General features: G+C 42.1%; 1 protein-coding gene across 1 annotated transcript; it reads right to left on the bottom strand.

Annotated features, from left to right (window-relative positions):
- Positions 1 to 1,020: 1,020 nt before the first annotated feature.
- LOC121503190 (uncharacterized) lies at positions 1,021 to 13,359 on the bottom strand. The gene is made up of 4 exons (XM_070284362.1): positions 13,221 to 13,359; positions 12,109 to 12,215; positions 2,316 to 2,538; positions 1,021 to 1,184 (listed from the first exon to the last, which is right to left on the bottom strand). The coding sequence occupies exons 1-4, from the start codon at positions 13,357 to 13,359 to the stop codon at positions 1,045 to 1,047; spliced, it is 609 nt and encodes a 202-aa protein (XP_070140463.1). The 3' UTR covers positions 1,021 to 1,044.
- Between the last annotated feature and the right edge of the window lie 296 nt (positions 13,360 to 13,655).

Below are 13,655 nucleotides of genomic sequence, written 5' to 3'. Positions count from 1 at the left end.
CCTCCGTGTATACAGCTTTATTTTACTTCTGCAGTTCTTGTACACCCGGTCGAGTTTCTCCTCTTCCGTCAGTTTCGTGAACCGCATAAGTTTCCTCAGACTCATCGCGTACTCTCTTACTGGCTCTGTTTCCCGCTGTTTCAGCTGCACTATCTGGGTCTCCAGTTGTTCCCCGTATCTTGGCGGTAGGAAATGTTCCAGCAGTTCTGATGTCAGTTGCTGCCATGTTGTTATCCTGGCCCTTGATGTGTTCCACCAGTCGTACGCGATCCCCTCCAGTATAAATGGCATGGTCTGTATCAGCTGGTCCTTCTGCATCCCGTACCCATCTGCCCATTGTTCCATCTTGCTCAGAAACTCCAGCGGGTTCGTTGTTCCTTGGTACCGGATGCCCCAACCTCTTACTCGGTCCACAATTTCTGTCTCCATTCTCCGTTCTACTTTCCTTTCTTTGACCTCCTCCATTTTAGATGTAACTGTTCCTCGGTGGTCGTTCCTCTGCTCCCCTTCCTTAGCAGCTATGACCCTTGCTGCCGCACTCGTTGTTGGTCGTAACTCGGCGGTCCGCTCTTCTCCGCTTGTTACCACGATCGCCGGTGTTGCGCTTCTTGCTGGACTTTTCTTCTTCCTGTACTTTTCCGTGAGTTCTGCGAGTTTTAGTCCTGCTGCCTCCGTGTAATCCGTTCTCTTCGCGAAAGCCGCTAGTAACCGCCTTAGATCTTCGCTCCTTCCTGTGGTGTCTAGCCCGAATTCCTCTGCATACTCCGTTAGCTCACTCTTTGATGCAAGGTATACCCAGCTCGACATTACTCCTACGGTATCAGATCTTTTACTTACAACCACTTCAACCTGCTCGGGCGCCAATCTGTAACGTCCTGTCGTCCACGGGTAGTCAGCGGGACGTCCAGGGCTGTGCAGATATATTTATTTGGTTCAGGCGTGGTTGCTGTAAAGATTTTTCCCCGATCCGTTGCCCCCCAGAAAGAACTCGAGAGGGAAATACGGTAAAGAGTAAGGGTACGGTTTATTGACGGAATATTACAGTTAGGTAAATTGATCAGGATCTGGGCTGTGCTGGTTCGGGGCGACGGGAAAGATCAGATCCGGGGCTCCTGGACGGGCGTAGGCTCCTCGCGTCTGGGAGGGTCCTCTCACGTCGGGATGCCGTCGGCGGCAGCTGGTGCCTGGGGAAGAGGGAGAAGAGAAGATGTTGGCTCCGATCGGGGCTACGGCGGATGGTGGTTGTCGGACGCGCAGGTCCGTGTGTCGCCCGGCACCTGGGTGCGCCAGTCGGCTTGGATGAAGGGAAAGGGACTCGAAAGTCGGCTCAGCGATGTTGTTGTTCGGACCCGAAAGTCTGCTAGGAGAGGTTGTGGTTGGACTCGAAAGTCGGCTCGGAGAAGTGTGTTGTTGGACTCGGAAGTCTGCCAGGAGAAGTTTGTTGTTGGACTCGTAAGTCTGCGAGGAGAAGTTGTTGTTGGACTCGCAAGTCGGCACGGAGAAGTTGTTGTTTTGGACTCGAAAGTCTGCCAGGAGAAGTTTGTTGTTGGACTCGTAAGTCTACAAGGAGAAGTTGTTGCTTGGACTCGAAAGTCGGCCAGGAGAAGTTTGTTGTTGGACTCGTAAGTCTGCGAGGAGAAGTTGTTGTTGGACTCGCAAGTCGGCACGGAGAAGTTTGTTGTTGGACTCGTAAGTCAGCAGAGAGAATTGGACTCGAAAGTCAGCAGTGTTTTGGACTCGAAAGTCAGCAGAGAGAATTGGACTCGAAAGTCGGCAGTGTTTTGGACTCGAAAGTCAGCAGAGAGAATTGGACTCGAAAGTCAGCAGTGTTTTGGACTCGAAAGTCAGCAGAGAGAATTGGACTCGAAAGTCGGCAGTGTTTTGGACTCGAAAGTCAGCAGAGAGAATTGGACTCGAAAGTCAGCAGAGAGAATTGGACTCGAAAGTCAGCAGTGTTTTGGACTCGAAAGTCAGCAGAGAGAATTGGACTCGAAAGTCGGCAGTGTTTTGGACTCGAAAGTCAGCAGAGAGAATTGGACTCGAAAGTCAGCAGAGAGAATTGGACTCGAAAGTCGGCAGTGTTTTGGACTCGAAAGTCGGCAGAGAGAATTGGACTCGAAAGTCAGCAGAGATTGGACTCGAAAGTCAGCAGAGATTGGAGTCGAAAGTCAGCAGTGTTTTGGACTCGAAAGTCGGCAGAGCGTGGACCCGAAAGTCGGCAACGATTTGGACTCGAAAGTCAGCAGAGGGGGGGAGGAGGGTTAGCGGGGAAGACTACGACTAACTACAATGTATTGGTTGGAACCTGGGCGTACCTGGTTCCAGAAAAAGTGACTTGGCTGCTTGGGTGATTACAATCGCAATCAGCGACTGAGTGACTTCTCCAGTGCCGTGGCGCGCTTTATATAGGGCTCGGCGAGGCCCTAGTGTGGCCAGCTCACTGGCCGGGGTTTTGCCTCCGCTAGTGTGCCCTGTCGTCGTGCGGCCAGTGTGACTGTTCGTAGGTCGTGCGCGCGCGCGCGTTATGTAGCCGAAGCTCTATTTCTCTCTTCGCCTACATTTAACAGTGAGAGCTTTTCTTCTCGATCTAGATCTCAAAAGCTCTCTCAAGGGGACACAACCAAATCGAACGTGAGCGAAGCAACTACAAAGAGTTTAATAAACGGAGTTATACCAGCTAAAAACATTCAATTGTGTTCTAATTCAATTAAAATGTTAACCGAAATACGGTAACAAAACTGGCGCAGTCGACGGAGTAACCAAAAACATTGAAGTGCCCACTTAAGTGCGGTATTGAGCGAATTTGTGCTCGTATGTAATCCCATACATACATACCTACCTCGTGCAAAAGACACATAACCTCTGAAGAGGCACGTTTTGTCAAAACATACCGGCTTTGACAAGGAGATTCGCAAAAGTGTGTACAGAATAACAAAAACCAACCAAGCGTTTTTGTGCATCGGATATTTGCTGCATTTCGTACAACTTCGTGTATAACCTGGAAGCATATTGTACATGTTCTATGCAGCGTGCCGGCACTCATCTCTGTATGTATGTATATGTGAATGTGTGTCTAAACCAACAATTGCACACACATACCAGCATCTCGGAGCGAACTTATTCTGTTCAGAATTGGTTCCATTACAAGTTCTGAAGAACCATTGGCATCGATTAACGACGAGAACTATCACAACTAGTTCTAAAGAACTCAACCGATAACTTTGCTTTAATAGCGATGGCAAACGAGTTTACCTTAACGTTTGGGGACATTCTTAAGGATGCCCACCAAATTCACGAGTACAAAGGAGACAACTCAAGGGCTCTATCATCATTTATTCGTGAAGTGGAGATGGCTCTTGAGTTATTACCTGCCACATCTACCGCAAGAGTCTACGTCTTTCGCCGCATCATCCTCAACAAAATTCAAGGCGAAGCTCTACATGTTGTGAGAACCATCGAGAATGCAGAGCCATCTTGGGATGACGTCAAGACGATTCTTATTCGAAATTTTGGCGTAAAGGAGTCTTATAATCAACTTTACCAAGAATCGTTGATGCTAAGTAACAAAAACGACATTACTGAATATTTTAAATCTTTGAGAAGTATAATGTGTAAGATTAATGAAAAATATGAATATGATAATGTAAAGCATTCTGAGTTTAGTCCCAAAAATGTTGAAGAAGCTATACTAAGAACATTCTTAAAAAATATCGATGTAAATTTAGCTTCAGTCGTAATAAATAGAAATGTAAAAAGTTTAAGAGAAGCTTTCGATTTATTAGAAACCGAAGGTCTTATTAGAACTCAAAATCAAAACTATCAATATCAAAATAATAATACAAATTATCAAAGAGACCGATCTTACAAACCAAATTATAATAACCAAAATCAGAATGCAAGAAACAATAACAATTTCCATAATGTAAAAGCTAATTCTGGAAACTTTCGATCAGGAACACAAAATTTAAATTCAAATCAGAACTGTACAAGTCAACAAAGCCATATTTCAAAAATGGAAATCGATCATGTCGAAGTAGATAAAAATAATTGTTGCCAATTTGAAAATGATAATCAAGATCAAGACTTTACTTCTGAATTGATGTCTGAGCAAAATAACTGTTCTTGCCATGCAAATTTTCATATAATTGCCTCGAAAAATCACTTCCCTTGATCAAGTTAACTTTAAACAATGAAATAATCACAGCCTTGATTGATACCGGTTCAACAACTTCCATGTTAGATAAAAATAAATTGGTACAATATCCTCGAAGAACTTTGTGTCATCCAATATCATTTTCATCTTTAAATTCAAAATCACTAATAACGCAAGAGATTATAACGGATTTGCCTCTTGAATTTAAAGAAGATGCCACAATGAGTTGGAAATTGACAACATTTCATAACAAATCGTTTGATGCGATAATAGGGCAAAACATTCTGAAGCCATTAAATGCAGTTATTGATTTTCACCAAAATACCATTACAATCAATAATAATAATATTCAATTTCATGATAGTTCACCATACTCTGATGAGGTAAATCAAATTGAACCAATCAATTTAGATAATAGTATACAGAAAATTCTTTTCAATGATTTAAATCAAGAGGAAAACACGGCTCTAACTCAAATTTTAAATAGATACAAAACATTAATATTTCTTGAAGGTCAGAGTCTTAGCAATACAAATATTATCGAGCATCAGATAAAAACAGTAGTGGATAAACCTGTATACTGCAAGATTTATAGATATCCTCAAATACATGAGCAAGAAATATATAGACAAATTGAGGAAATGCTTCAACAGGGAATAATACGTAAGAGCAATTCCCCATATAATGCCCCTTTATGGCTTGTACCCAAAAAAACTGATAGCAGTGGAATAAAAAAATGGCGTATAGTCATTGATTATCGCAAATTGAATGAAAACACAGTAGACGATAAATTTCCTATCCCAAATATAGAAGGTATATTGGATAAGTTAGGAAGAGCACAATATTTTTCTACTATAGATCTCGCGAAAAGCTTTCACCAAATTCTTGTTCAGGAACAAGATAGGGAAAAGACAGCGTTTTCAACCCCTCACGGCCACTACGAGTTTAATCGGATGCCATTTGGGCTCAAAAACGCTCCTGCCACATTTCAACGTCTCATAAACACAGTCTTAAAAGAAGAAATAAATAGAATTTGTGTCGTCTATCTTGATGACGTTCTTATTTTTTCCACCAGTTTTTCAGAACATATTGGCCATATTCACACAATATTCAAAAAACTCTCTGAAGCAAATCTTAAGATCCAAATCAACAAATGCAAATTTTTTTCAAAAGAAACTCAGTTTTTGGGTCATGTTTTAACCCCCGAAGGAGTAAAACCCAACCCAGAAAAAGTTAAAAGCATTCTTCAGATTAAAATTCCGAGAAACGTTAAGCAAATTAGAGCCTTCCTAGGAATCGCTGGGTATTATCGAAAGTTCATAAAGGATTTCTCCCAAGTAGCTTATCCATTGATTAAATGCCTTAAAAAGGATGCTAAGATTGATATTAAGGAACCCAACTATATGATTGCATTTGAAAAGTTAAAGAGAATCATAACTGAGGCACCGGTACTTAAGTATCCAGATTTCAAAAAGAAATTTCAACTTATTACTGATGCTAGTAATATAGCTTTAGGCGCAGTTCTGCAACAAGATAGTCATCCAATTTGCTATGCCAGTAGGACATTGAATGACCACGAGAAAAACTATTCTTCTATACAAAAGGAATTACTAGCTATTGTGTGGGCAACAGCTTATTTCCGTCCATATCTCTATGGAGTCAAGTTCGACATTTTGTCCGATCATCAACCACTTAAGTGGCTGCTAATTAAATATAACGGAAAAGAACTTAATGAAGTACTTTATAGATGGCTTGTCAAGCTTAGCGAATTTAATATAAATGTATCATACATTAAAGGAAAGGACAACCAGGTAGCTGATTTTTTAAGTCGAATAAGTAACGACGAAATTTGTGCTCTAAATACAGCTGAATCTTATAGCTCTTTAGAAAACAATGTTGATGACTCTAGTACACAACATTCACAGGCCGAAGACTTTGTGGACACAACTATTTTAGGTAATTTAGAAACAGTCGTTAATAGATTTAAAATACAAATCATTCTAACAGATAACAAAACTATGGAGTTCGAATATAAGAATAAAAATAAGAAAATTTATTTAAATTTAAATGATCTCGAAAATGGAATGGAAGAAATTTTGAAGAATCATATCAAAAAAGGCAAAGTAGGAATATTCAGTGAATATAACGATCATCAATACAATAAATTTCAAAACAAAATTATACAAATTTTCGAAGGCAATAAAAATGTAAAATTTGTAAAATGCTCATTTCACGCAAAAGACATTGAAAACGAAGAAGACGTGTATAAGGAAATTGAACGATTCCATAAATTTGATACTGGTCATTCGGGTATAAATGAAAATTACCAAAGCTTAAAAAAAAATATTTACTTCCCAAAACTTCAACATTACATTCAAAAGTATATCAACAATTGTGACATCTGTAATCGGTGTAAATATGATAGGAACCCAGTAAAAGAAAAATTCAAATACACAGAAACACCAAACGATATAAAAAAAATTGTTCATATGGATATCTACACAAATTCTAAATGTAATTTTCTAACTTTTATCGACCGATTTTCAAAATTTGCTTCTGCCTTCTATCTTGAGGATCGTAATAATCAAACTATAATAGAAAAAATACGCTCGTACAAGTCCCAAAGAGGAAACTTTGAAAAATTAATAACCGACAATGAATTTAATAGTATAAACATAAAAGAATACTTAAGAAATGAGAATATAGAAGTCCATTTTGTGAAAACGAACAGTCACACTGGCAATGCAGACGTTGAACGATTTCATAATACTCTAACCGAAAAGATAAGAATCTTATACCTTGAGAACAAAGATCTATTAATAAAAGATAAAGTTAGCAAAGCTATAGAATATTATAATAAAAACTATCACTCAGCAATACAAAATACGCCAATGAATGTTGAATATGGAAATTGTGACAAAAAAGTTATATATAATAATATTCTAAAATATAAGGAACATTACATTACATTTTTAAATAAAAAAAGAGAAAATTTTGAAGAAACTAGAAATGAAGGATATATAAAAAACTATAAGTCCTTAAGACACAAAAATGAACCGAAATATAGAAAATTTAATTTAAATAATGTACACAGCTCCAACATTAAAAGAAAGAAGAAATATCAGACTCCAAATGTAACATAGTTTACCATAATTAAATCCCAAACACATATGTATACAAACGAATTGTAAAACCCAAGATAGTCCTAATTTAAGCGATGGGGAAGTTATGTAGCCGAAGCTCTATTTCTCTCTTCGCCTACATTTAACAGTGAGAGCTTTTCTTCTCGATCTAGATCTCAAAAGCTCTCTCAAGGGGACACAACCAAATCGAACGTGAGCGAAGCAACTACAAAGAGTTTAATAAACGGAGTTATACCAGCTAAAAACATTCAATTGTGTTCTAATTCAATTAAAATGTTAACCGAAATACGGTAACAAAACTCGCGCGCTTTTGATTCAAAGTCGAGTGCGTCTTTCCTTTTCTCTCTTTTCGAGTTTGTTTTATTTAAGTCTTTCGTATTTCAGTTCTTTTGTGTTTACTTCATACTTTTTGGTTTCTTTGATTCCATTCTTGTGGTTACTTCAGTTTCTTTTTGTTTTACATTTCTTTGTGTTTCTTACCGACTATTTTTATTTTATTATTTTTTATTCCATTCTTGTGGCTACTTCAGTTTCTTTTTGTTTTACATTTCTTTGTGTTTCTTACTGACTATTTTTATTTATTTGTTTTGTGCGCGCAGCGTCACACACTGACTTTGCTAAAGCATTTGATAAGGCCTGCCATAGTGCTTTGTTGGCTAAGCTCGAAAAAATTGGCTTCCATTCATCAATGCTGAATTGGATAAGATCATACTTAGATGGCCGTTGGTATAGAGTGGTGTGCAATAATCATTCTTCGAGTCCGTATATATCGACATCTGGCCTTCCTCAGGGGAGTGCCTTGGGCCCTTTTCTTTTTATTTTATATATAAACGACATTGGCCAATGCATTAAGAGCTCGGAATTTTTATTGTTTGCCGATGATCTGAAATTTTCAAGTCTGTAAGTTCTGTCCTGAATAGCAATATGCTTCAGGATGATTTGGCTAGAGTTGGAGATTGGTGCTCTCGGAATAAGCTGCCCTTAAACCTGTCCAAATGTTTTACTGTCACATACAGCAAAAGGCTCAACAATTCCCTTTTTCCCTACACGATCGATTCCTGCCTCCTTGCCTGCAAGACTGAAGCACTTGATTTGGGAGTTATGTTTGATGCCAAATTCCTATTCATTGACCATATAAACTATATAGTTCCGGAAGCGTATGCTATGTATGGGTTCATAAAGCGTAATGCGGCTCAATTCACTGACCCGTACACCAAGCTCAGCTTATTTTTTTCTTTTGTTAGGTCTAAGCTTGAATACGCGTCGTTTATTTGGAACCCGACTGGATCCGTTCATTCGCACCGCCTAGAACGTATTCAGAAGAAGTTTCTTTGATTTGCCCTTAATTCCCTGAATTTCCATGAACCAATTCCCTCCTATTCCGCTAAATGTCGTCTTGTGCACTTGTCATCTTTACACGATAGAAGAATCGTTACTAGTTTACTTGTCATTTTCGACATTATTTCGTGCAAAATCGATTGTCCTGCATTGCTTAGATGTATACATTTTTCTGTTCCTAGTAGGCACTTAAGAACATTTGAGCCTTTTTTCTTGCGTATTTGTCGAACGAATTATGCTTTAAATGAGCCAAAATCCGCCAAATATGCGACTGGACCCTTGCCTACCAAGGGCTTTAATTAAGAAGGAATTTCTTCTTTATCTATCTATAACCAATGTCAGTAAGTTAAGTTTTTTAGTTAAGTAGCCAGTTAAGGTTGACCGTTGGCGAAATAAATAAATAAATAAATAAATATTGCGAAATCGGTGCCAACGGCCGCAGCGCCAAATTCAATGGTAACAAAAACTGTAATCTCCGATAAGCAACAAGCGATTCCGGCCATACAGACTGGCATGGATCGCTACATTCAAATTAAGGGTTAGCTCAGCCCACATAACACGGTTGGTAACAAACCTAAGATCAACCATGTCACCAAAAGCTACGACCCAACCAACTCCAACAGATTTTCCCCGCTAGCAGCTGATGAGAATGGCCAAGCAGTGGCGGAGCAGGAGACTCAAAAACAGACAAAACCCCCACCTATTTATATTAGGGAGAAAAGTTCAAACGCCCTGGTCAACAAAATTGTTGCGCTAGTCGGGGCCGAAAACTTTCATGTTGTTAAAGGGAACATTTGCGAAACCAAAGTGCAAACCAAATCAGAAGAACACTTCCGGGCTGTGTCTAAATACCTGGAAGAATCAAAAAAGAAATCTTACACCAACCAACTAAAAAGCAGCAAGGGACTGCAAGTAGTGCTGAAAGGAATTGAACCAGACGTCGCCCCCTCTGAGATACTAAAAGCCCTGAAAGGCAAGGGTTTCTTTGCCAAGAATGTTAGCAACATTATCAACAAATAAAAAAGCCGCAACCACTTTTCAAAGTCAAACTGGAGCCAGAGAGTAAAACCTTAAAGAAGAATGAAGTTCACCTGATCTACAAGGTGCAGTTCCTACTCATCGAAGAATCACCGTGGAAGAACCGCACAAACGCAACGGTCCTGTGCAATGCATAAATTGCCAGGAGTATGGACATACAAGGACATACTGCACCCTTCGGTCAGTCTGCGTAGTCTGTGGAGACTTCCACAATTCCGCACACTGCCCTGCGAACAAAGAACACGCCAATACGAAAAAATGTGGAAACTGTGGAGGAAACCATACAGCTAACGACAAAGGCTGTGTGGTCTACAAGGAGCTGAAGAGTCGCATGCGAAGAGCGACAGCTACACGCAAACAAAATACACAAAATGTGTATTATAATTCAAAAACTACTCCAGATGTATTTTATGCCAATGCAGCCAGATCCTCTTTGGGTCCGCTAAATGCCCCACGGGCATCTCCTACGCCAAAGCTCTTCGAACAGGTATGCACTCCCCTCGAACTCAGTTAACGCTCAGCAGGCCCCAGGGCAGCCACAAAAAAACTTGGAATCTATGATGGTGAAGTATGATTATTTATTAACTTTCGAGGGGCCACACATAGGCCAATATGGCCCATAGCTATCCGGGGAAACTCCTGGATGGACCTAGAGACTATTTATGCGGGTTTCGAGATCCTTGAATATCAAGGTGTTTTTCGCAAAGGCAAGGAGTTCACCTGGCTTTCTCCTGGAGGCATCTTCTAGCGATGCCAGAACTGGAGAGCCTAGGTATCTCATTCTTGCCCTCGTTAGGGCCGGACATTTGCAAATTAGATGCTCCAAGGTTTCGATTGCCTCGGATTCATCACATTTCCGGCATTTGGCGTTGTCCGTAATACCCAGCTTCACTGCATGTGCAGCAGACAGGCAGTGACCTGTAAGAATACCCACTAACATTCTGCAGTCCTTCCGCGGAAGATGCAGCACGTAGTGTGTGAGTTTCTCGTTGTGTTCTTTGCACATGATTTTTTGACTTAGTCGTGCTTAGGCTATCTAGTGACTCCCTGCTTGCCAGTACATTTTTGGAACTGACCGCTGATGATTGCATGGATCTTATCGCCGCTTGACTGTCTACGAACAAATTGACCGCCTCATGTGGACGGTTTATGCTCTGCGCAAACTCTGCTGCTTTCCTGATGGCGAATACTTCCGCCTGGAATATACTGCAGTAGCTTGGTAGCTTATACGACAGCCTCATTTCAGGGTCTGAACAGTATATACCCGCTCCAACTCCTCCTTCCATCTTGGAGCCGTCGGTGTATATATTGAGGTGTTGAGCAGAGTCCTGGCCTGACTTCCAGTCATTTGGTCCCATGAATACTGTTGTGTTTACATCCGGGCACGTTCTGGGTATCATGTAGTCAGATGTACTGCTCATGTGTCGACCAATTGAACTGTGCCCGAAACCTTGTAGCGACCAGTTTCCTGATGCAACCAGACGTTGTGCCGCCTTTCCTGCTGTCAGTTGCACTTGGATATCTAGGAGATATATGCCGATTATGGTTTCGAGTGCTTTTGTGGGGGTTGACCTCAGCGCCCCTGATATGCAGAGCAGTGCCTGCCGCTGGGTTCTCTCCATAAGCTTATTATACGTTTTCTTCTCCGTGGCTTGCCACCACACTAAGTCTCCATACAGCAGAGTAGGACGCACCACCGATATGTAGACCCAATGCATTAGAGCGGGTGAGAGGCCCCATGTGCTGCTAAGCATCTTCTTGGATGCGTATAGCCCTATGGTGGCCTTTTTTATCCTCTCTAATACATTTGCTCTCCACGTCAGCTTGCTGTCAAGTACAATGCCGAGGTATTTGACTTGTGTTTTCGGGGTCAGCCTGGTTTTGTTAATTTTCGGGGGGATCCATTGCGGCACCTTGTATCTCTTGGTGCAGAGAATAAGGTCCGTCTTATCCGCATTGATATCGAGTCCTACCTTCTCCGCCCACTCACATATCTCCCTGAGTGTTGTTTCCATGATCGAGCTGAGGGTCGATGGACAGACTCCCGTGTTAATTATGCTTATGTCATCCGCATAAGCTGTTATCTTCCTCTCGAATCTCTTGATTAGGTCGTCTACCACCAGATTCCATAGGAGGGGCGACAGAACCCCACCTTGCGGCGTGCCTCTGTGCGCTCCTCTCACCACGGAAGCGGTGCCCCAATCTGATTGTACCCGCCGGCAACTTAGAAGATTTTTTATCCACAAATTGATAGCGGGGGATGAGTTGGTCGCTTCTAGGCGATCCATTATTGCGTCCGTGCTAACGTTGTTGAATGCCCCGGATATATCCACGAACACTCCAAGTGCATACTCCTTATTGTTTAGGGCTCTCTCAATGGTGGCTACCAACGAATGCAGTGCCGTCTCCACTGATTTCCCCTTCGTGTCTCCCTACATCGTTCCTGATGTATAGGTCCAGTAGCTTTTCCAGAGTTTTAAGTAGGAATGAGGTGAGGCTTATCGGTCTGTAATCCTTGGGGCTCATGTGGCAGCACTTTCCTGCTTTGGGCAGGAAGACAATCCGAGAGGTCCTCCATTGGATAGGGATATAGCCAGTGCTTAAACAAGCTGTATATATTGCGTAAAGCCATGGGGTGATCACGTCCTTGGTCACCTGCAGCATGGCTGGGAATATTCCATCTGGTCCTGGTGCTTTTATCCTCGCAAAGGAGTCTATAGCCCAGTGGATTATACCAGAGGATATTAAACCTTTTGGGAGGTGCTCTACTCCAGTTGCTAGGTCCTGGTATTTGCATCGGGTACCTCAGTGCATCCTGGGAAATGCGCGTGCATTAGTGCTGTTAGGGCCTCTTCGCTGCCCTCAGTCCACTGTCCGTCTTCGCGTTTGAGCTGACTCTGTATGGTTGGCTGCTTCGATAGCAGCTTCCGGAGTCTAGCCGTTTCCGGGTCAGTCTCTATATTGGAGCAGAAGTTTCTCCATGAGTTTCTCTGCGCCTTGCGTATTTCCTTCTTGTAGTCTTTAAGTAGGACTTTGTATTCCTCATTGATGATGTCATCTTTCGCCGGCTTGGCGATTTTGAAGAATTCTTTAAGTTTGTTGCGTCGGAGTGAAAGGTCCTTATTCCACCAGGGTGGCATGGTCCTCTTTCTCGTGTCCGATATAGGGCATGATACGTGGTACGCATCCAGCAGTTCTTTGGAGAGGTTCTCTAGGGACTTTTTTATGTCTTCCGCGGATTCTACTATGCCCGGAGATATCGCGAGCCGTGTCACGATAGTCTCCTTGATCTTTCCCCAGTTAGTATTCCGGGGGTTCCTGAAGACTGATTGTTTTGGAGAGTGTTCGAATGCGTATTGGAACCGTATGTACTTATGATCTGAGATCTGGTCTCTCAAGGACTCTCCATTCTGATACCAAACTACCTTGTCCCCTTACAAGAGTAAGATCTAGCACGTTTGAGGAGGTGGGACCTACAAAGGTGTGTTCCTCCCCCACGTTTTCTGTACTCAGGTTGGTTGAGAGTATAAAGTCTAAGAGGGACTCACCTCTGTCGTTTATGTCGGGGCTACCCCATACGCAGTGGTGCGCGTTGGTGTCTGCACCCATGAGCAGTTTCTGGTCCTTCGGGCTGGCTTCTACCAAGCTCATGAGTTCTTCTGGTAGGGCCGTCCTGTCGTGTGCCATGTAGCAGGAAGCTACCAAAAGGCGCTTTTTCCCGCTCTCTAGCATCACCACGGTCAGGTCATCAGAGCTGTAGTGAGACATAAGGTTAGCGTGTAGACCCTTCCGTACAAGTACGGCGGTTTTATTCCTGCTTACCATTGGTGGATGGAGCAAATTGTTATTTGCGGACTTCAGTCCGGCGATGGCATTGCCTGAGGCGATCCATGGCTCCTGGACCAAAGCTATGTCGGCGGATCCTTGCTCCATGGCTATGAGGAGTTCCGCCGACGCGACCTTGCTCTTATGGAGGTTGAGCT

The sequence above is a fragment of the Drosophila kikkawai genome, chromosome 2R (genome assembly GCF_030179895.1).
Source record: "Drosophila kikkawai strain 14028-0561.14 chromosome 2R, DkikHiC1v2, whole genome shotgun sequence".
Taxonomy (NCBI): Eukaryota; Metazoa; Arthropoda; class Insecta; order Diptera; family Drosophilidae; genus Drosophila; species Drosophila kikkawai.
This window is presented reverse-complemented; position numbering and strand designations above follow the sequence as displayed.

What these genes read in the sequence shown, in the direction of transcription:
- LOC121503190 (XM_070284362.1), bottom strand. Translation starts at nt 13,359, where the DNA reads ATGGCACACGACAGGACGGCCCTACCAGAAGAACTCATGAGCTTGGTA. An exon ending in ACCTATACATCAGGAACGAT is followed by an intron (nt 2,539 to 12,108) that starts GTAGGGAGACAC and finishes AGAGAGAAATAG; the next exon opens with AGCTTCGGCTACATAACGCG. An exon ending in GTCACTTTTTCTGGAACCAG is followed by an intron (nt 1,185 to 2,315) that starts GTACGCCCAGGT and finishes CCTCTTCCCCAG; the next exon opens with GCACCAGCTGCCGCCGACGG.